The 22,136-nt window shown below is 39.3% G+C and overlaps 4 protein-coding genes across 11 annotated transcripts; 3 read left to right on the top strand and 1 right to left on the bottom strand.

The window, feature by feature from the left end:
* Nucleotides 1-51: 51 nt before the first annotated feature.
* LOC119020816 lies at nucleotides 52-21,295 on the top strand. Of its 3 annotated transcripts, XM_037100503.1 has the most exons (13): nucleotides 52-409; nucleotides 15,440-15,505; nucleotides 16,076-16,106; nucleotides 16,404-16,685; nucleotides 16,920-17,216; nucleotides 17,638-17,952; nucleotides 18,433-18,486; nucleotides 18,584-18,631; nucleotides 19,089-19,136; nucleotides 19,230-19,298; nucleotides 19,662-19,763; nucleotides 20,482-20,525; nucleotides 20,609-21,295. In XM_037100503.1, exons 3-13 carry the CDS (start codon nucleotides 16,094-16,096, stop codon nucleotides 20,699-20,701), a joined length of 1,365 nt encoding a protein of 454 aa, XP_036956398.1. In that variant the 5' UTR covers nucleotides 52-409; nucleotides 15,440-15,505; nucleotides 16,076-16,093; the 3' UTR covers nucleotides 20,702-21,295. The 3 variants fall into 3 exon arrangements, with proteins under 3 accessions (XP_036956398.1, XP_036956397.1, XP_036956399.1); XM_037100502.1 differs by lacking the exons at nucleotides 52-409; nucleotides 15,440-15,505 and adding an exon at nucleotides 15,871-15,928 and having other exon boundaries at nucleotides 16,080-16,106; XM_037100504.1 differs by lacking the exons at nucleotides 52-409; nucleotides 15,440-15,505 and adding an exon at nucleotides 15,913-15,953 and having other exon boundaries at nucleotides 16,080-16,106.
* On the top strand, nucleotides 721-2,492 carry LOC119020834 (transmembrane and coiled-coil domains protein 1-like). Its single transcript, XM_037100534.1, has 4 exons — nucleotides 721-1,036; nucleotides 1,419-1,809; nucleotides 1,888-2,011; nucleotides 2,163-2,492. The coding sequence occupies exons 2-4, from the start codon at nucleotides 1,445-1,447 to the stop codon at nucleotides 2,472-2,474; spliced, it is 801 nt and encodes a 266-aa protein (XP_036956429.1). The 5' UTR covers nucleotides 721-1,036; nucleotides 1,419-1,444; the 3' UTR covers nucleotides 2,475-2,492.
* Nucleotides 2,798-4,482, bottom strand: LOC119020836 (protein B4). The gene is made up of 5 exons (XM_037100536.1): nucleotides 4,251-4,482; nucleotides 3,879-4,135; nucleotides 3,691-3,802; nucleotides 3,561-3,610; nucleotides 2,798-3,101 (listed from the first exon to the last, which is right to left on the bottom strand). Exons 1-5 carry the CDS (start codon nucleotides 4,333-4,335, stop codon nucleotides 2,850-2,852), a joined length of 756 nt encoding a protein of 251 aa, XP_036956431.1. The 5' UTR covers nucleotides 4,336-4,482; the 3' UTR covers nucleotides 2,798-2,849.
* LOC119020812 lies at nucleotides 4,642-13,471 on the top strand. Of its 6 annotated transcripts, none has more exons than XM_037100494.1 (18): nucleotides 4,642-6,831; nucleotides 7,197-7,223; nucleotides 7,517-7,807; nucleotides 8,016-8,309; nucleotides 8,752-9,066; nucleotides 9,536-9,598; nucleotides 9,915-9,929; nucleotides 10,024-10,080; nucleotides 10,184-10,249; nucleotides 10,447-10,488; nucleotides 10,573-10,632; nucleotides 10,953-11,051; nucleotides 11,503-11,521; nucleotides 11,831-11,850; nucleotides 12,373-12,413; nucleotides 12,529-12,595; nucleotides 12,859-12,899; nucleotides 13,003-13,471. In XM_037100494.1, the coding sequence occupies exons 1-18, from the start codon at nucleotides 6,798-6,800 to the stop codon at nucleotides 13,093-13,095; spliced, it is 1,644 nt and encodes a 547-aa protein (XP_036956389.1). In that variant the 5' UTR covers nucleotides 4,642-6,797; the 3' UTR covers nucleotides 13,096-13,471. The 6 variants fall into 6 exon arrangements, with proteins under 6 accessions (XP_036956389.1, XP_036956388.1, XP_036956390.1 ...); XM_037100493.1 differs by having other exon boundaries at nucleotides 10,021-10,080; XM_037100495.1 differs by lacking the exon at nucleotides 8,752-9,066 and having other exon boundaries at nucleotides 9,536-9,595; nucleotides 9,897-9,929; nucleotides 10,021-10,080.
* Nucleotides 21,296-22,136: the final 841 nt, after the last annotated feature.

Below are 22,136 nucleotides of genomic sequence, written 5' to 3'. Positions count from 1 at the left end.
CTGTTTGAGTCACTTGTTTACCATATATGTGGGATAGACTATTAAAATTGGGTAGTGGTTGTGTTCTTACAGGTGCACGCAGTCACCAGTGGGTGCCTCAACATGGAGGAGACGTACCTCAATTTCCCCCCAAAAATAAGAAACAACATTAAAGAGAGTTAAGACGGACACATTAAGGAAGTTTATGACTGTTTAGATTATCCTTCAGATGAGTCATGTTTGTGTCCTACTTGTTGCAAAGGTGAAAAATCAACAAGACCAGAATTGTGGCGTTTATCGTTAAATTCCGAGCACCAGTGTGTTGTGGGTAACTGGATTTGTGAGCTAACAAGTATTAGCTAACAGCTGCTACAAAGAGTGGAGTGAAAGAGATGTCAGTGAAGTAAAGTGACCAACAGACAGCCCTGAGGTGAGGTATAATCACACAAAAACACTCGTGTGGATTGACTGTAGGCCTACAGTACATTTAAGTGACTGTTTCCTTTGCCATGCACCTTGCAGGTCATGTCAGCGGTAGAAACTCTTGTCTGCTTTTTCGACTTGACCCAGCTTTATTCACTGCCTGATTTGAAGATTCCATATTCAATGTCGACCTCTTATGACCACATTAATTTTAACCAGCGTTCTGTTGCAAATGTGACACCAAAATCAGTGGCATCCAAACTTTAGCTCTTTGTGACGATGCTAACGTCGCCTGTTCGCTTTACGGTTGCTAAGCAACATGAAAACCTTAGCGTTCGGTGGGACGTTACCTAGCAAACGGCTAAGCCGGGACACATTTGCATTATGTTACTGTTTACTTTGTGATTTATTTTGCGCAGAATTTCGCTTACAAACTGTCGAGCATGTTGAGAACGGCGGTTTGATTGTTTACATCTAACCACTGATGTTAATAAGTAGCTAGCATCGAGCCCGAAGTGAAACAATGATTGTATCCCAAGTGGCTACCTTGATGGATGTCCTTGATGGATGTAGCCTGTGATTGACGTCTGGCAGATTGAGTGTCACTGAAGTAGACAACTTCATTTGAAGTCAGGTAGGCCTATATTAAGTATTTATAGTACGTTATAATTAAGTTTAAGCCAGTTCACCCATATTAAACAATAATGATATTCTCACCCCTGCTTGTAGTAGAATGTGGCCATTGGGATTTAACATAATTGCAGTAGAAATGTTTGAAGCCTCTGCCTCCATCCCAATTGAGGTGATGCTCAAAATAATGAAATCACAAATATTCATCTGACAATTTTGACATAAAGTAATTGCTAGAATTGTTGATAATTTGTTCCCCTTTACTGGTTGCTATGTGTTTAACTCCACTTGAGCATCCCCAAAGTCTTTGTGTTGATTTTCATGTTAAAACAGCATAGTGGTTCAGTGGCCTGAGCGGCATATTAACCCAATTGTGCACATTACAGGAAACACTTATTCAGCAGATGGAGCTATGGCGTCGAAGCTGAGCAAAATCTATTTCCTCATCTGCAACAAGTTTGGCTGCATTGATAACACTGCAGTTGTGAACAACTCGGATGAAACCCACAGGGGAGTGCGGCCACAGTCCAGCCCGAGGTATGGCTGTGATGATGACTGTTCTGCTGCTGCTGACAGCTCTGCAGGAGCAGGACCTCCTAGCTTCAGTGACAATAGCCCTGAACACACCCAGGCACCAGCTTTTGATGCTCTAGTCTGTGAGATCCAAGAGCTTAGAGAAGACCAAAGTAAACTTGAGGAATACTTTGAAAATGTAAAAGCTTATTACCAACAAAACTACACAGGTGTACTCGAGGACCTACAGGAGGAACAATACAGGTACGATAAACTAACTATGGTACTCTGAGTGGTAGGACATAACCTTGTATGTGACATACTGTTGTCACTATTGTGCAGGTGTGAGCAGGACAGAGACTTGACAGAACTGTACAAGAATGAGATTTTGAACGTGAAGGATGAACTGGCCACCACGGAGGACAAGATTTCTTACCAGTCACATGAAAGAGCAACAGATATTCATGTAAGCTTCACAGGTACCACAGACATTTTGACATGTCATAGCAAGTATCTGCTATGGGCAAGATTCATGACCACAAGTCATGCTGGGTAGTTCCTCTCATCTCATTAGTCATTTGAGAATCTGCACTGACAGTCTTGTTTGTGGCCTGTAGGAGGCGCTGGTGGCATGTCATACACGACTCTTCATCTTAGAGCAGCAACAGCAGGTGGAGCTTGAAGATTTGGACAATGTCACAGCATGGACCCTCTTTGGAAAACGTTTCAACATGCTGCTAGCTGTTATGGCAGTGCTTCTAGTATGGGTGTCTATTTGTATTGTCACCTTGATGAGAACACACAGCTGCACACTTTCCTCACTGCTTTTCATTCTCCTCTCTTGGCTCTGGAGGCACTGGGATGCCATGTTAGACAGTCTGCATTACTTTGTATGCACCAAATGCCCTGAAAGAGGAGATGACCAATAAACTGTTGAGATGTGGGCATTATTGTTTGGAATCAAAACTACTAAAATCATAAGGGCCCCAAATTTCATATTACACTTCAGTGTGACAAGATCTCTGATAAACATGTTTAGCATCCCCCCCCCACACACACCCATTAGCTTCTGAAAGCCAAACATTAAATTCCTGTATTTCCCTTTAAAAAACAGCCTAACAACCTATAGCAGGTTGTGCTGCTACAAAGGACAGTTGATCAAATTCAGGCTTAAATACTGTCTCACACACACACACACACACACACACACACACACAATATTCCAAATTGAGATCAGAAAGCGCTCAAGAGCTCCAAAATAAAGATTTTATTGCAAAACAGCATAAAAACAGTTAACTACAAATTTACTCTGCACTCTTCTTCCTGCGTTGCCCAGTTGCTTTAGCAGCAGGGGCATCGCCACTGGTTTCAGCAGCCTTGGTCTGGGATGCCTTTCCTGCCTTGGTGGTCTTTTTTGCTTTAGGTTTGGCTGGAACGGTAGCTTCCTCGCTGTCCCCCGTCTCTGCAGCTTTTTTAGCTTTGGGCTTCTTTGCTGGAGCAGCTTTAGAAGTAACAGCCCCTTCATCTTTCTTTGACTTTTTGGGGGGCTTTGGCTCCTAAAGTGTTTTTTTTAAAATACAAAACAAAAGTCAAACAAGGCTGTAACCACAATTATTAATAAATCCTAGGTTAAAAGTTGTCCTGCTAAACTCTTAAGGTACAGCATGCATGATCAATTAGATAAATTATAAAATGAACTGTAAATGTCAGCGTCACAAAATTACATTAACACAAAAAAAAAAAAATCCAAAATGCATGAAAAAAAAAAATCCATTTCACAAGTTTAACTGCTAAACACATGTCTACTTCATATATGAGACTCTTGTATCCTAAATATTGGACCCAGATTGGCTTCCAAATGATGTGTGATGTCAGTAATTGTGCTCACAGGCCTTAATGTTAAAAATCAGATTGAGCACAGAAAATGTAGCAATGAATGTGGAAATCATGAAAAGTAAAATCATGCATTTCTCTAGGCCTATATTATTGTTGTCTGCCACATTATATTATCTCACCTCTTCAGACTTGTCCTTTTCACTGGCAGTGTTTTTCTTCTTCGTGGCACCTTTAAGAAGTTACAGACCATTAAAAACAGACAGGAGTCTTACATGACAGGTGTCAGTCCTTTCTCCATTTTATTCATACCTGCTGCTTTTTTGGCCTTCTTGGCTCCATCCTTGGCTGCTTTAGGCTCTTTCGGCACATTGGGATCAGTGTTCTCCGTTTTTGACTTCGCCTCCTTGACTTTCGGTGCGAGCTTCAGGCACAGGGTGAAAAGAGAGACCCGATTAGTGACCTTATTTAACCCCGTTTGATGAAACGTGACTTCTTACCCTGAATTTCCCCGTCGCTCCTGTGCTGACGGTGGAGTTTGCAGGCCGCACCAACGTGCCGGTCTCCAGCCCCTTTTTAAGGGCTCTCCGTACCAAGTGCTTCAGCCTCACCAAATCCACCGAGGGGTACTTTTGTTTGATGTAATTCTGTATCGCTTGTGAGGACACTCCTTTGCGAGAGTCCAACTCTCTCAGCGCTTCCTTCACCATAATCGCTGTGGAGGGGTGAGCTGCAAGTTTGCGCAGCGTCGCAGCATCTAGACGGCAAACCCCGCACACAAACACCCCATGCATACACTTTAACAGTTTGGTTCTTTTCTCAAACATCACATCTGTTTGAGTGAAACAAGTTTAAACCGTGTGCGCTCAGACCTGATTTCGTCTCTTTCACCGGGGCGTCACTGGAGGAGGGCGCAGGCGGATCAGCAGAGTCTGCTGCTGGCTTCTTAGGAGGCATTACTGAGAATCAAATCCTTAAAAAAAAAAAAGAAACCAGACACGACAAGCCGCAGGTTCCTTTAAGTTTAAAAGCTGGTTCCTAAACACCTGCACGCCCAACGTCTTCGTCTTTATGCGGCTGCTTCCGGTAAAATGTGACCAGGTGAATGAGATCGCGTCAGGTCACAGGTGCGATGCATTAGTGTCTGTAGATTGAAGTGATCAGGTAGCAGGGAACCTTCTGTCCTGGCGCCTAACAACAGTTCAATCAGTCTTTAAGAGAATAGGCCTGTTTTAGAGAAATGCATCTCACGTGGACAAAATATATGAATTCTACACTAATGCAAAGTCAAACATACAGTTTTGGAGGCCCTCAACCTGTAAAAACAACGAAATATTGCATTAAAAGATAGTCCGGGACAAAGTACATGAACAAAAAATGTCTATTTTGATCAGATAATAAAAGCAGCAGGTGGTCTGTCTTTTTCTGTACGCTCTGTAGTGTGAGCTTGAAGTAGATGTAGATGCTTGATGTAGATAAAACTGTCTGCACACCCATGCAGCCGCGCACAGCTCAACTTTCACACTGAAGGCAGTGACAGCAGTTTCTGTTTAGAATATGACCTGAAAGACAAGACCTGACCTTGTTCTTATATCTATTAATACAGTCTGTAGGTAATATAGGGAGAGAGATTAATAAAGAGATAAATTATAAATACATTTACTTAAATGTAAACAATAAGTTGAACTTGAATTCCCCCTGTCAATGAAACACTAATAGATCAAGGATCAAGTTAATTTAATTGTCCACGTATACAATGTTGCACAACAAAAACAAAGTTTGTTGTCCCCCTCATACACAGTTAATTAAAGATAGAAGAGGAAGAGGATAAAAACAAATTAAACTGAATTTGCATATGGTTAAATGTGAACAGGCGCAACAAGATGGTGATGATATGGACAAAGAACCATGCTAGTATGTCACTAATGGGTCACCATGGCAACACTTTGCTGGGGGTTTTGTCCCAGTCATAAATGTAAATATAACATTGCCCAGAAATACTTTGCTGGATGAGAGACTTGTACTTACACTTACAGTATATGATGTTGAACTGTCTGAACCATGATTACTTTTTCAAAGTGCTAAGACAGTGACAACACACTTCTCTCCCATAACTGCTCACTGTATTATTCAACTTTTCATGAATGTTTGTTGTATGTCATGAGTTAAAGATAAGTCTTCAAACTTTCTCTGGTGACCACTTTGTATTTACTTGCTTACAGCAGGGATCTGCTCATAACAGCAGTATATGTGATCTGTACGCTGGAGAGGAAAACCATCTGGTTTGAACAACCATCAGGAAGCAAAGAGCTCCAGCAACCAAACGGTTGTTCTGCGAGTTTGCCATCCGAACACGTGATTTGTGCCTTAAATTAGCTCAACAAAAGGATGCAAGCTGTGATCAAACTCTGGAACTGAACTCGACTCCTTGTCTCCTTGTAGTGACTGAGCAGAGCCCTGTGACCCTCGGTGACTCTGTCTTGATCAGAGGTTCTTCGCAGTCTCCAGTCAGCGTATAGCCACCCTTAGCTAACTGAACTCATTTGCTAATATCAGCTAGTAACCACAGCCAAATATATCTACAGCAAAGAGTATAGCTTCCTCTGCTTTGGAAACCAGCTCCAGCCCAGCTTGGTGACATGACTGGCCTTTTGCTTTTGGGGAAATTCCTTAAACATCATAAAATAAATGGGTACAGTGCAGAGGTGACGTGAAAGTTTCATTCTGGTTGGAGGAACAATTCTTTTAAATTAGGTTTCCGCTTAAATGGTTGCTTTCCTTTAGGGGGCCAAGTTCTGTGTTTTAGTTTGAACTTTCCTCAGGTAGTAGAAGTTCAGTTAAATAATTTCTATGAAGCATGCAAACATTGACTTTATTCCAGCTGTGACTTGCACATGAAACAAAATTCTGTATATATGAAGTGAAATGCAGATTTAAGAGTTAAACATGCAGAACAAAAATTTAAAAAACTGAATGTTAACTAGAGCACAGAGTAACCATGTTGTATGTGTGTGTGTGTGTGTGCGTGCGTGTGTGTGTTTGTGTGAGCTATCTATGAACAAATGATCAGCGTGAAGTGTGTGTGTTCCATTGGCCTGACAAAATTAGAAAATAACTGCATGTTTGTCTCTGCACAGACAATGAAAATATCAGTGCAGGCAGTTTGTGATGAAATTATGAAGTAGTTAACATCAAGGGAGATTAATCTAAGTGTCAAAGCACATGCATGTCAAGTGTGTGCATGCCTCTTTGGTCCGTCTGATGTGTGATGAACTTCAGATGCTAGCTGTGGTTTTCCTGTGAACTAGTTCTGCAAATTGTCTCGTGAATGTTTCAAAGTCAGTGTAACTAGCAGCCCCGACACACACATACACATCTTCACTGGAGGATTCTGGACGGTCTTAGTTTTCAGCTTCATCATGTCTGGGCGGCTGTTGTTTGTCATCATCATGTGTAAGTCAAACATCTTCTAGCTTTATTCATCATAATGTGGACCATTACAAACCAGTGCAGGTTCACACTTACAAGCAAACATGACATTGTTAGTAATGTCAACCATTATGAGGTTTTATGTTATGTGTGTTGTTATCGCCTGTGTTGTTGCTCTCTGCTGTTTATTCGTAAACTTTGTCGAACTGCAGTGTAGAGTCCAAAACTAATTTCCTCATTTGGAAATAAAAAAGCATATCTTCATCCTGAGTCTTATCTTTGATGCACTATATTACGCACGAGGTGGAGTTTTTGATCTTTGAGGATTAATGAATTAATATATTATTGTTACATCGATTTACTTTATTAACACACTGTATTTCCAACAGATTCCTTTCATAAGATTCAAACACAAGGTAAGTATCTGATCTGTTACCTTTCAACTCTTGCTGGGCTATGTTGTACAGTGTGTGTGTGTGTGTGTGTGTGTGTGTGTGTGTGTGTGTGTGTGTGTGTATATATATATATATATATATATATATATATATATATTTATATATATATATATATATATATATATATACACACACACACACATGTATGTATATTAGTCCTTCTATATTAAGTTATTTTCTCTTCAGGAATATTAGCATAAAAAGTGTAACCATTAGGTGAATAATGTAGCATGTGTTTACCTCTAAATTTTCAGCTCTTCTTCCACCTAAACTGACAGCGACTCAAGCAGAGATCACACTGACAGACTCAGTCACACTGAACTGTGAGGCTCCATCATCAGTTTCTGTGTCTCGGTGTCATTTCTACATTGGATCAAATGTCAGAATCTTCTCTTGTCAGAAGACACTTGTAGCCACTGAACTTCTGCAGATCTCAAATCAGCGTTCACCTGCTGATGTTAAAGTGAGATGTTTCTACACTGTAAAGTATGAAGATTCAGATTCTCCATCTCCACATAGTGACACAACTTCCATCAGCGTACGCAGTGAGTGAACCCGGCTGCTATGAACTCACATTTTAATATCTTGCTATGCTATTGGCACAAACTGCAAAGTGGCCCTCAACAGAGTTCAGGTCTTCAGAGGTGCCAGAAGATTTTTAATGGCCATCCTCTGCCACTATAAATGAATCTTTAGAATGTTTTTGGATACATTTAAATTTGAATTATTAAGGATATATGCTTCAATTTTCAGCTCTTCTTCCACCTAAACTGACAGTGAATCCAGTGGTGATCTCAGAGACAGACTCAGTCACTCTGGACTGTCAGACTCCTCCATCTGTTCATGTGCTGCAGTGTTTAATCTACATGATAAAAGGAGAAGGGAAGGAAAATATCGAAAGCTCCTCATGTCTGAGGAAGGTGACAGGAACTGAGCTGCTGTTGACGACAAGTCAGAGTTCACCTGCTGAGTTTAAAGTGAGATGTTTTTATACTGTTTCGGGTTCTCCATCTCCACACAGTGACACATCCACCATCACCATACACAGTGAGTTACTGCTTTTCTCATTATATGATTTGTTACATATTTATATAGTACATAGTGTATATTTAACTAGGAAATCACCACGTAATTAACATCTCTTTTACAAATTATATGTTATGTATGTGTAAAAGACAACACAAGGACGATTCCCATTCATCATTTGATCAGTTTTGTCAGTTTCTATATGAACTGGTAATTAGTTGTCCAGTTAGGATTTGCTGTGAAAAATATTATTGTAACCATCACCTTAGATGACACACGTCATTTTCATAATGAATCTTGGGGTGAATGTTTACCATAAAAACATGAGGACTGAGGTGTGACAGTTGGATTCCTGTGAATGTCAGCACTTGTTGAAACTGTTGCTACACGGCAACAACATACAGTGTACTTGATGGCAGAAAAGAGATTTGTGTTTAGAGACTTTTCATGAATCTTTTTGTAGATCAAACACCACAACTGAGTCTTCAACACTTTCCTGGTGAACACGCTCTCTTTACTTGCTCTCTGCCTGGATCTGCTAATCCTGACACAAGATGTAACCTGTACTTTGGAGAAGCCAGTGATCTAGTTTCAACAACAACCATCTGGAGTAAAAGAGACCCAAGAACCAATCAGTGGTTCTGTCAGTTTACTGTCACAGCTGATGATTTACTGAGACGTCTACGTTCAGTTCAACAAAGTGATGCAAGCTGTGATTACAGTTTGGGAAGTGAACCCAAGTCTTTGTCCACTCGTAGTGATCGATACAGCCTGACTGGTAAGTCAATGAAAACACGAATACAATGTAATAACTGTACAGTTGGAGAAACAAAACTTCCTTTGAAGTTAATGAATGTATCCAAGTAAATGACCTCTGAATACATACAAATCTTTTCAGAGAAAATGCTTAAGTGATTGTTGAGTGAGTTTTCTGCCATTTTCTGCTCATATTGTGATTACACTTGCATTATCTGTGTTAATGTGGGACAGGTGTGTCAGTCTCATAAAAGTTCAGATATTTCACCAGACAAATAAGTAACCTGTTGGTGGTGCCATATGAAAAGTCCCAGGATCACCAGAGTCACTAGCAAAGTCATTTGGAATTGTCCTCTGGGGACCCTGAATGTCATAAAACATCTCACGGCAATCCACCAAAGATTTCAGTTTGGACCAAAGTGCCGCACAATGTTTATTTATTTCTTAACACATAAAACTCACAGACGCAAATCATTTTCCTTTCACTGTAGATATTAAGAGAAGTGAATCAAGAGGGGCCCAAACACAGCCAGCGTCTACAAAGACCACAGGTAGGACATGCTGAATATATGAATAGCAATCCAGAACACAATCATATATCTTGTTAGATAACAAATTTTACTTCCATTTAATCACAATATCTGACTGTCAGCAGGCATGGTGCTTTATCTTTATAACTCCCATGAAATCAGCATCAGATAATATAATTATAGATGTGTTAAGTGTGATATTAGTTAATCACAAGTTATATGTTTTTTATTGCTGCCTGCTTAAGTGATTGCACACATACAGTGTCCCAAACAGTTGTTCATTGTCATTGAACTGACCAATGCAAATCTTCTTTTATTGTAGATACTGTCGACGTAACGTCAACCATGACCACAGGTAGTTCTTTCATGATGCTCAGTTTGATTGAAAGTCACAAATAACTTAACAAATTAGTTATCTTAAAAGATTTACAATATTATATCTTCAGCAGGTCTGAAAGTTAGCAGGTCTCAGGCTCCCACTCCAGGAAGACACACATCAGTTAAAAGTATGACCTCTAGTGTGACGTTAATATCAGTCAAATTATATGAGTTTTATTCATTATTTGAGTATTTTGACTATTTCTCAATGTATTATTTATCATTCATCAGGTCAGACTTTTGGCAACACTGATGGGTCGATCTCTACTTCCCAAACACCGGGGACACCAACGTCAGGTGACGGGCCTATTCAGTTTCACAATGATTCACACTGACCGTTGCTTGGTTTTGAGGTGGACTTTATTAGATAGTAATAGAGATAAAATAAGACACAATCTGGAAGTGAGAGATGCAACAACATTTTAGACAGATTTATAAACATTTTAGAACAAATATGTCATTTTAATTTGAAAATTTCCTCAATATTTTAACAGTCAAAACTTGTACAAAACTGGCAGCAACAGGAGACAGTACAGGTTAGCTACTTATGAATACATCAGAAATACCAAGATATACTGCTGTGTATGGTTTGAATATTTCTGACTATTTATATTTTACAGTAACGTTAGATCAGACACTTCATGTGCCTGGCGCCGACCCCACACAGAATCCACCATCAGGTGAGCCAAAAAGCACATAATGCTTGTTATTAATAATAAAAATAAGATGAATTTAGTAGATGATATGTTTTGCATTAAGTTAGTTTGAGCTATGTCATTTTTTGTAAACAAATACATGATTTGATATTTAAATGCAGAAAATTGTTACCATTTCACCTATAATGGACACGTGTGTTTCAGATTCATCATTTTTTTACTTATTCAAAGAAGAATTTGTACATCGTGTATATGTCATGCTCTTAAAGACACACAGTAGGCACACACAGTCACTTGTTTTTTGTGTTAGAAGTGAGACTGACACTTGTTTGTGGCCTCCAAAGCAGAAACATGGACGTGGAAGTTGGCAGCCATGGCTGGGTTCGGAGTTGCTGTGGGGGTTATCTCAGTGGGACTGGTACTTCTTTGTAAAAGAGGAACAGGTGAGAACTTGATTTATGTGTCCAGTAAAGCTTGAATATATTTTTGCTCTAAAAGAAACCGAGCCGAGGTTGAGGCTGAGGGAGCTAAAGACAAACATAGATCTTAGTAAACAATACAGTATACCACAGAAGGAGGAGGTTGGGGTGGTGAAAGGAGTTGCAGCACTGCACGATGTGCCAAACAGTGGAGTGATAATGATAAGTGTCACTTCATATTGCCTTCTCTGTTCAACACGACGGGAACAGCTGATGCCAATAAGCCAATCCAAGTGCAACTTCAGTGCTCAGCAATCCTTGACCCTGTCTTCTTACATATGTTATATATTTATTTCAGATAAGGTTTTTATATATCAAATAATTGTCTACAAGCACTTCTGTAAACATATTTACTTGCTTTAATTTCTGCATTAGCGGAACTATTCTTATCACTCTCTTTTTTCTGTATTTTCAGAGAGACGGTCTTACAAGAGGTAAGGAATAATTTCTTTTCTAATATATCTGTTGCGACTTTTCTTCCGTTCAAGTGGCTGCCCACTGCAGCTTGACCTTTTATTGAGCTACTGAGCAGAACCACTGGACAGATATAGATTGAGTAATATTTTTTTTCTAATTAAGTTTGATGATTTCCACATTAAACCATGGGCTTAAAATGTATTTTCACAGATGCGTATGGATGAACATCCCTCTGGATATTGTGTTTATTGTCCCACAGTGCATTATGCTTTTCTTGTGTAATGTGGACACATATTTAAAACTTTCTTTCCCTTATTTCTGTATAGGACACCAGCCAAGGTCACAGGTAATGTACACATTTTGTCGTCAGGCAACCTCAGTGTATCATTCACACATACAGTATACAGTATTGCATTAACTTTTTAATCTTCTAGTGCAGGGGTTCCCAACATTTTTGACAAAATGGACTGGACATAAGCTAAAAATGTTCTCTCAGCTTGGGGGTTGGGCTTGTGTATGTGTACCTTTGACCAAATGTGACGTGAACAGTAAAATCATTTGATAGTCATATATGACTTTAGCTTAAATAAAATTGTTTTGTTTTTTTTAAACTTAATGTTAACTGAAAAATTATTTGCCTTGTGATGTGAAATGAGTTGAAAAGGTTGCCATTCCAGGAACATAAATACAAAAACACAATGCAGTACATAAATGGTGACTACATGACAACCTTTAGATCCGACTGGGTTTTCCCAGCCTGCTACTGAACGACCCAGTACTGACCCAGAGGAGCCAGTACTGGCCAATGGCCCGTTGGTTTGGAACTCTTGATTTAGTGCACTGAAGTGTGTTTTATCTTCTGTTGCAGATGACTCTACACCCATGAAACATCTCGACCATGGAGGATTGGTAATTTTAAAAAAAACAAACACACACACTTGTTTCTGTCATATGTAACATTCAGGTCACCTTGAATAATCGAACGTTTGAATAACAAGGCTCCCATCTTTCCTTTTATGTTAAGTTACCTGCAGGTAATGGTGAGGTCTACAATGTGATCACCTCAGTACCTGGTGCTGACTTTTCAACTGGTGAGCAGCTGTTGCGATTCACATGTACCTGAATGTAGCTTAAGGCTCTTGTACAGGATAGAGAACTGATTTCACGCCATTCATACTGTATGTAATATAAGTTATTACAGAAGGTGTATCATACAGTATGACTAAGTTCATCTATATGCTTTCATGACCATATGAGGCTAGTTATTATAAAATAACCTATTGTTATATAATACAGGTGGCGCTTAACTTGACTAAATTGATGATCTAACTGTGTGGTACTCTCTTCCTCACAGGTTCTAAGAAAATGAACATGCAAGAGAATCGAAATGAGGATGTAAGTGACTCGTGGGACACAGTATTGACTGTGTTCCCTTTACAGGTTTATGGATGCTATAGAGCTTCATTTAGGTCTCATAGTTGTTTTCTTTTATTTCCAGTCTGATGTATACCATTTGTACACCACCATCTCTGATGAGCCACCTCCGTCAGCCCTGAAGGACATGATGTACAGCACGGTGCAGCTTCACTGAGACACAAATGTTTTTATAATGTGTAGAGAAACAGAAAGCGGACAGTTTTTTAATTTTTTTTTTATTGTACTGCTGGTTTCTAACCGTGTGGAATTCTAAAACTTGTAATATATCTTCTTCTTCTTATTATTATCTAGGAGGGAGGAAGGATGGAATTTGATGTAGGTGATATGTGTTGTCTGGTGTTTACCTGAAGAAAAAAAAAATGTGGCGTGCCACAAGGTACAGTCTTGTGCCTCCTCCTTTAACCTGGTCAAAGTCTCTGTTCTTATATGTAGACGATGTAACTATTGTTGAAGAAACAGAAAATAAATGATACATGTGTTTGTCAGAGTCTGTGTAACTCGATCTCAATAAAGGGTTAAAAAGTCCTTAATACAATGGCTTCACTGTAATCATTTGCAGTTGAGGAGAAGGATCAGCCACCCTGAGACACAATTTGATGAAGTCCCGCCTCCAACTGAACTTGATTGACAGATGGTATGTGGGTGTTGTTCCGCAGTAAAAGGTCTGAAATCTGTTTTGGCAGCACTGAGTTAAAGGCCAACATTCTCTGAGTAGTGATCTGGCGCCTTGGTCGAACTGAGTGCAATGCCTCTCATTAAGTCTCTTTCCAACCCGGCTGTGAATACCTTCCCCTGTGGTGAATCTGCTGAACACTGTGATTTGTGGTACGACTACACCCTCTGCTGGTGGACTGGAGCCATGGCCAAGACAGAGATGTGAGACTGACCTGATTGGATGAGGGGATGTTTCCAAGCTTATTTCTATTTCTTATTCTTAAATGTTGTGCTTGGATGCAATTGTCGTACACCACTTTGTCATTGATGCATTTCTGTGCTCCAGTCCCATTTATCTCTCACTTGGCTCAACTCAGCAGTGTTGCAACCTATGTCTAAAAAAAACCACATGCCCTCTATGTATGTGGGCTATTGACAGTTTTGTGGATTTTTGCCATGGATACTGTTAAGTAGGAGTTGAATATTAAGGAACAACTGTTGTTTTGTTGTTTTACCTGCATACCACATGATTACAGTGATGCATATGACAAGTGTTTTTGTTTTATTTAGAGGAAATTAAAATGTTTTGTTTAATTTAGAGAAGCAGCCAGTGAACTCCCATCAGTACACACAGTGGAAGGTAGTTAACAAGATGGGCTCCGACATTACATTCTGTCTGTGGGGGTAACATGCTTGCCTTTTCTATCAAATACAAGCTAAATGACATTACAATTTTGAATAGAAGAAGTGAAGAAAAGAAGCTTCAGTTATATCAAATTGTTATTAAACAACACTAAAATGACACTGAAATTTTCAGCGTGGCTTTGGCTTTATGTGGTATCACATACCACCCATGCATGACATGTATCACTAGTAGTGTTGTCAAAAGTATTGGAATATCGAAAACTCTCAGTACTGAATAGTTGAAACTGTTCAATACTTATTTTACGCAGCATTCATTAGGGTGTCACGAATCTCCAAATCCTCGATTGGATTTGATTTTCAATCTTTGTATTGTATTTTTTTTCTCTGCAGTGTGCACTCTTCACATCCAATATGTGGACACACACACACACACACACACACACACACACACACGCACGCACGCACGCACGCACACACACACACACACACGCACGCACACACGCACGCACACACGCACGCACGCACGCACACACACACACACACACACAGGTTATGACATTACTGTCAGTACTGTGTGTTGCTAAACTGGGGCAGAAGACCAAACTGAAGTGAAAATGAAGCTAAATGCTACACAGACAAATGCCTGATGTGTTCTGTCTGTAATATGCTAAATAACATGCTACTGACCCGTTGCTCCCGGTTTATGATCTCTGGTCATGTGTCTGCCACATGAGGTTAAACGTGCCGGTCCTATAGTGATCGTCAGCATCCACAGATGTGTTTTAAACTGGTGCAAAAAACCAAACTGAGGGAATACAAATGATACATTACTTTAAACTCAACTGTGGCTTCAATCATAATCTAATAGCCAGCGTATATGATTGGCCACAGCAACATAATGTTGGACTGTGTTTCTAAAAAAAGTTGACTCAGTCTCAACTTATCTGTCCCTCACCGCCGCAGACAAAATTGACTCGCCTCATTAAAAATGAAAGCCAGATCCAGAATGTGAATCCACTCGCCATGCCCAACATGCTGTGGTACATCCACGCCTGCTGGATGTGACACTGGGACTCTGGCTAAATCCTCGATTCCGCCCCTGATTTTGATCGATATCCAACTTACATTTGAGATTGTGACACCCCTAGCACTGATAGTGTTATCAGCTGTGCTTCCTCCTTCTCCCCTCTCTCTGACAGTGAGGTGACATGCACACGGCTGCAGTGTCCACATAAGCCTTCCTCCCACTCTTCTGCCAGACATATATCACCCTGAATGCTGTTATGTTTAACACACAGTACACAAACCTTGTTGCATTTGTCTTTAACAAAAAAAAAAATTGTGTGACAACACTAATCACTAGTCCTACCTTTTAAGAAAAAGCAAAATAAAACAACAGAAGGAAGCAACAGAAACGATGAGTGTTTTTTCTATACCAGCATTGTAGTAGACTGGATCTAAATATACAGGACCACACATACATGGCCTTGATAAGTGATTTCAAATGTGTTTCCGTGGCCTGTCTGTCAATGTGATTCACTCGTGATTCTAGTTGAGGTTTTCCTGTTTTGAAAATGTCACGTCTGTACGTCAGAGTCCATGTAGTGAAACAGGCAAGTGTAGTTTCGGACATTTCACATGATTCAACTTCATCATGGCTAGACACCTGCTGTTAGTCGTCCTCATGTGTTAGTTCAACCGCTTATTTAAAATGTAGCCTATTACGTATTGTTTTCAGCATGTTTTATTAGACTTTTACATTAGGTTTAGAGAAATACAACATTGACATTTAGAGTTTACTATTAACTACTGTGTCTGTTTCTTTTGTTAACACAACAGATTCCTTTTGTGAGATGGAAGCACAAGGTGAGTCCCAGAGTTTAACTTCACTGTTCATGGTCATGTTGTTCTTTTATCACAGTATGTACAGTTTAGTATAAAATACACTAACAACAACATCAAATAAATATGTGTGCTGTTATCACAGTATGGACAATTTTGAAATGTCTGTTTTAGTTTTGCCAATTTCCCCACAATATTTGGCTGTACAGTACTTTTGTTCTGCGTTTCTGACTGTATCAAATCACAATAGCTGATTAAGAATTTTATTATCGTAGTGCAACTGTTAAGTATGTGATATAATATCTACCTCAACATTTTCAGCTCTTCTTCCACCTACACTGACAGTGGATAAACTGGTGATCACAGAAACGGACTCAGTCACATTGAACTGTCAGACTCCTCCATCTGTTTCTGTTTCTGAGTGTTATTTCCGAATTGTAAGTGGAGAACCAGCCAAAAGCTTCTCCTGTCTGAAGACACTGACAGGAACTGAGCTGCTGAAGATTTCACACCAGAGTTCACCTGCTGAGGTCAAAGTGAAATGTTTTTACCTTCAAATATCTCCATCTCCAGACAGCGACACATTCTCTATCATCATTCGAAGTAAGTGAACTCTACTGCTATGGACTGATATTAGAATGTCTTGCAAGAGAACAAGTACAAACAACAAACTGTCTCTCAACATGAGGGTCAGGTCCTCAGGGGAAGTGTTAGAAGTTTGAGAATGGGAATAAAAAAATAAGAATAATGCATCAACCTCATCACCTTATTATGAGTTATTTTAAATGAATGCAGTTTTCAGTTATTTAATCCAACGTCTCTTCTCTACATTTTCAGCATCTGTCCCACCTCTGCTGAGAGTGAATCCATTGGTGATCACAGAGACAGACTCAGTCACACTGGACTGTCAGACTCCATCATCTGTTTCTGTGTCTCAGTGTCATTTCTACACTTCAAGTGGAGTAAACCTCAGAGACTCCTCGTGTCTGCTGACACTGACAGGAACTGAGCTGCTGACGATGTCACATCAGGGTTCATCTGCTGACATTAAAGTGAACTGTTTTTATACTGTGAAGTTTGGAGAGTCAGATTCTCCATCTCCACACAGTGACACAGCCTCCATCACCATACACAGTGAGTGACTGTACCTTCCATCCACTCATACTGATTGTCTTGAATGTAGGCAGAAGAAAAGCTGCATGGTACATTTAAAGGGTTTGCAAACCAAAAGAGAAAACAATGATTCACCATTAAAATGCCACTTAGGGGTGAATGCAAGGCAGAAATGTTTTTTGTTACTTCCATAGATTGTTTTGATGTTATAATATTTTTTATTCTGACCAATGATAAATTTGATTACACATCCATTTTACAAAGATGACATAATTCCTTAATGTATTGCAAACTCAAATCAAATAACACAGAATTATTTTAGTTTTAGTCCCATGTGATGTGTTTAGTTTCGTATGTGGGACTTTTGTGAATCACCAATCTGTTTGTAACTGATAGCAGAATAGTGCTTTGTGTTTGATGTGTTTTCCTGGTTCTTTTGTAGTCTTAAAACCACAGATGAGTCTTCAACACTTTCCTGGAGAACACGTTCTCTTTATTTGCTTTCTGCCTGGATCGGCTAATCCTGACACAAGATGTAACCTGTACTTTGGAGAAGCCAGTGATCCAGTTGTAACAACAACCATCTGGAGTAAAAGAGACCCAAGAACCAATCAGTGGTTCTGTCAGTTTACTGTCACAACTGGTGATTTGCTGAGTCGTCTGCGTTCAGCTCAACAAAGTGATGCCAGCTGTGATTACAGTTTGGGAGGAGGACCCAACTCTTTGTCTCGTCGTAGTGATCCATACAGCTTGACTGGTAAGTCAGAGGGGACATGTTCATACACATTCTGTGGTGCTTCACGCATTCACTGAAATTGATTTGTGATTACTATGTATAATTGGACAGATGCAATAGAACATCTCCCGTGTTTGTGTCTGTATTCAAATGAATGTCACTGGAAGTTAGTAATTGTGACAGTCTGATGTTCTCTAGTTTCAATATTTAGAATTTAAGATAGAATACCACCTTGCAATGTGATCATATCAGCTGGTAATTATGTTCTTGACCAAAAGCTATTCACACATACAAGGACTGGGGCCCATAAAAAGTTCATACAATTTCAAAATGTTATGAAAACAGCGATTATTGCATCAAAAATGAATTTAATAAAAGGTTCTACTGTGTGTTCTCTAGTTCCTGGTTTGTGGAACTGCTCAAGTGATTGTACATAGATACTCCCACACAGTTGTCTGCACATGAAACTGAACATAACCAATCCTTCTGCTTCTTTTGTAGATATTGTGGAAGTAGAGCCCAGTATGACAACACCCAAATTAACACTGACCACAGGTAGGACATGTTCGACGTTTAAAGAGAAATCAGAACATTATCACAAATCAGTAAAAATATGTAATTTTTAAGGTTTTGAAATATCTGTATTTACCAGGTCTGACAGTTTATACCACGACCCCTGTGACTCCTGTAAAACAAACAGGTAACAAGATTACAAATATATGAAGCGTATAATAAGAGTTCAGCCCCTTAGGGGGAAACAACAACATCCCGCGACCCTCATGGATAAGCGGAAAGACAACGAAAACGAAAATAATAAGAGTTCTTATCTATTTTGAAAATAACTATTCTTCATTCAGCAGGAAGGCCGGTTGGGATCCCTGATGGTTATCACATGCGTTGATAAACACATTATGTAATATTATATGTAAAACCCTGGATAGGTTTATAAAAAGTGATTATCCTGAAATTTATTGAAAGTACATACTAAAGTAGCTGATCGGTTACTCTGATTGTGCATGATGGATGTAAGTTAGACTGTGTGTTGTGCAGATACAAGCCCACATTGTTACATATGACATATAACATTTGTGCCCCTTCGGCAAAGGAAGACAATATATTGTTTTAATGTTTATGTTCTGTATGCCTTCACGAAACAGACACCAGTGCCACCCCTGATAATCCAGAATCAAGTGATGCAATAACAGGTAGACCAAAGATTATTATTATTGCTAATAATCCAAATGCTTACTGTGTAGCTGTCAGTGTTTTAAAAACATGTCTTCATGTGCTCATACAAGGTTCGAGTGTCAGTACAACTGGCAATAAAGACAGCTTGTTGTCTGCAAGCCCTCAGAAAACTACTTCAAGTGAGTACAGTTGGTGTCGTTTCTCACCACTGTGATTAAATCATTTTCACCACCTAGTTACTTATTAGTGACAAAGCAATACTTTACATATAATTGTATTCATTAGTTGTGCATTGGTATTAGGGGTTGAGATGAAGTTATGCATGCTACATGTCTCTCTCTCTCTATATCTTTATTTCTATTGTGAATATAATTTAACTTTTTTTCGATTTAAAGTGCCTCTGAACAGGATTGCAACAAACACGCTGTGATCTTTTTAGACAGTGACAATAAGTGTCTTTTGTATTCGTGTAATGTCTTCCTGATTTTCATATAATGTTGTGAGAAGTAAAACTGACACTTGTTTCTGTTGTTACAAAACAGAACTGTGGATATTGAAGTTCGTAGCAGTTGCAGCTGGTGGCGGAGTGACTGTGGGTTGTATCGTGCTCGTTTCTGCGGTTCGCTGTAACCAAAGAAGAGCTGGTGAGAACTCTGTCAATTTGTTTAGCTCATGAATTCAGAATCTATTTTCATATGGGCATTCACACTTACTTTTCGATACTGAAGAGAAGAATTTTGTGACAAAAAAAAATACATCTAAAAGCCTTTTCAAATAATAATAATCAAATGGTTGTAAGATGTAGAAATTGCATTTTCACGGTCACTGCATTTTGAGATTTACTCTGTTTGAGAATTTCAACAACTACTTGAAAGAAAAAAGCTCAAGAAAAGCTACTATTTCAATCACAGACACTAGTCGAGAACATTGACACAATGATCAAACTGTTACTGTCATTGCAGAGCATCATTGGCAAATAAACCCAGAGTGTGTGTTATGTAATATGATGCTGGAGTGTAGAGTATTAGAGCTTTTTTTCATTGAGAAAATGTTTTTTGTAGTGTCTTTGTTTAGAAAGACACAAACAAACATTTATAATACAATGATAGAATAGAGAGACAGTTTTTGAGACAATGAAACTGGCTCTGCTCAACACAATATATTTGATTTCTGCTGCCCCTGGACAGATTTCATCCATGTTTATTAACTTCACCTTGAGGGAGGACATTGAAATAACCACCATTTCCCATCCCGCTGTTCATTTATTTTGAACATCGGCAGACAGAAGAAATTCAGCATACAATAACACGCCAAACTAAACAGGAAACTATCATCTCACTGTGTGTGTGTGTTTCTCGTTAGTGTGTCCTGAGACGGTGAAACAGCAGGAACCTCAAGATGAGCGTGTAAGTCTGACAACATTAGATATACTTTTCTATATACATATATATTAATAGATGCTGCAGTTGTTTTTTTTTTCTCTTCTCAGCATGAAATGTTCCATTTGTACGACACCATCCCTGAAGAGCCAGCTGCACCAGACCTGTCGCACATGACTTACAGCACCGTGCAGAAACACTGAAAAACAAACGAGAACGCAAACAGCCTTAACTGTAAGAAATGTAAACCTTATGTGTAGCGTTAACTAGTGTAATCCAGGCCTTAGAGTTTATGACAAATGATCGCAGATAGGTTTGAACCTGCAATTTAATCTTGTTTCTTTGAGATCAAGATGGAAAATGTATTGAGCCTTACTCATATTCCTCAACTAAGGCAAAAGGTTCACTTCTTTGCTGTCTGTCATTCCATTTTGTTTTCCAATGTGTTTTCTACTTAATGTTGAGCATATATATTTTTTTTAACTGGAGATATTTTCCTTGAGATTTCCATTACTATGAATGATAGATACATTTCCATGCATTTTCAACTTACCGATGCTGTACATGCATGGCATGTTTTACTCCCCGAACTCTCAAAAATACAGTACATACCTTGAATGCCTTTGTGTTATTCTCCTGAATGAATATAATAAGTATTTTATTTTTTTTCAGTCAGGCTCTTTTAGTCTCCTTAAATGTCACCAATGATACCACAAACTCCAACAAAACCACATGTAGACATACACAATATGTACAGGGTATGATACTGAAAGTTATATTATTATATCTGGGAAATCAGAATCAGAGTCAGAAATCCCTCAATGTCCCACAGATGGGGAAATTTGTTTGTCACAGCAGTGACAGAATATTCCAAAAACAGAAACATATTACAAGAACAGGAACAATAGCAAAAATAAGCAATAAAATTAAAAGGGGAAGAAATAGACATATATACATATTTACATGATATAATGCAAAATTAACAGCATTTTTTAAAAGTGTAAATATGGAATAAATATGGGTGTTAAGGAAATTGACCAGAGTGAGGTCTATAGGCTATTGGGAGCAGTGCTGGTTGTATAGTCAGTCAGCAGCAGGGAAGGAAGGACCTGCGATACCTCTCCTTCACACTTAGGGTGTATCAGTCTGTTGCTGAAGGAGCTGCCCAGTGCTGAGACAGTGACCAGCAGGGGTTGGGACTCCTTCATCCTGCTCTCTCCCACCACCTGCACTGGGTCAAGAGGGCATCCCAGGGTGGAGCTGGCCTTCTCGGTAAGTTTATCAGGTCTCCTCCTGTCAGCTGCCGAGATGCTGCTGCTCCAGCAGACGACTCCATAGAAAACGGCTGATGCCACCACAGTCATAGGAAGTGGTCAGGAGTGCCCCCTGCACCCCAACGGACCTGAGCTTCCTCAGCAGATACAGTCTGCTTTGACCTTTCTTGTATGTCGCTGCAGTGTGAATACAATAGCAGGTGGTAATAATTTGTGTTGAACAATTTGGATCTATGTTTCATAGCTTTTTGCAAACAGATTATAACACAGTATTTACAAAAGAAACTACTACTGAGATCAGAAGTGGGTCACCCGACGGTCAGACAGGTTGTAAAGAAGCCAGTAGTTCTATCACATTATCTGA

This window comes from Acanthopagrus latus, chromosome 6 (assembly GCF_904848185.1).
Source record: "Acanthopagrus latus isolate v.2019 chromosome 6, fAcaLat1.1, whole genome shotgun sequence".
Classification (NCBI taxonomy): Eukaryota; Metazoa; Chordata; class Actinopteri; order Spariformes; family Sparidae; genus Acanthopagrus; species Acanthopagrus latus.
The sequence above is the reverse complement of the archived record's forward strand: the minus strand, read 5'-3'. Positions and strand labels throughout refer to the sequence as shown.

Bases quoted from the DNA above. Each gene is read 5' to 3' on its own strand.
- LOC119020816 (XM_037100502.1), top strand. From the start codon at position 15,895: ATGGCTAGACACCTGCTGTTAGTCGTCCTCATGT. The intron at 17,217-17,637 runs GTGAGTGACTGT...GTTCTTTTGTAG, and splicing joins AGCCTCCATCACCATACACA to TCTTAAAACCACAGATGAGT. The intron at 18,632-19,088 runs GTAACAAGATTA...TTCACGAAACAG, and splicing joins GACTCCTGTAAAACAAACAG to ACACCAGTGCCACCCCTGAT.
- LOC119020836 (XM_037100536.1), bottom strand. From the start codon at position 4,335: ATGCCTCCTAAGAAGCCAGCAGCAGACTCTGCTGATCCGCCTGCGCCC. The intron at 4,136-4,250 runs GTCTGAGCGCAC...TTTGCCGTCTAG, and splicing joins GGTGAAAGAGACGAAATCAG to ATGCTGCGACGCTGCGCAAA. The intron at 3,803-3,878 runs GTAAGAAGTCAC...CTGTGCCTGAAG, and splicing joins GAGCGACGGGGAAATTCAGG to CTCGCACCGAAAGTCAAGGA.
- LOC119020834 (XM_037100534.1), top strand. From the start codon at position 1,445: ATGGCGTCGAAGCTGAGCAAAATCTATTTCCTCATCTGCAACAAGTTT. The intron at 1,810-1,887 runs GTACGATAAACT...ACTATTGTGCAG, and splicing joins CTACAGGAGGAACAATACAG to GTGTGAGCAGGACAGAGACT. The intron at 2,012-2,162 runs GTAAGCTTCACA...TGTGGCCTGTAG, and splicing joins AAAGAGCAACAGATATTCAT to GAGGCGCTGGTGGCATGTCA.
- LOC119020812 (XM_037100493.1), top strand. From the start codon at position 6,798: ATGTCTGGGCGGCTGTTGTTTGTCATCATCATGT. The intron at 11,851-12,372 runs GTAATGTACACA...CTTCTGTTGCAG, and splicing joins GACACCAGCCAAGGTCACAG to ATGACTCTACACCCATGAAA. The intron at 12,900-13,002 runs GTAAGTGACTCG...TTTTATTTCCAG, and splicing joins AAGAGAATCGAAATGAGGAT to TCTGATGTATACCATTTGTA.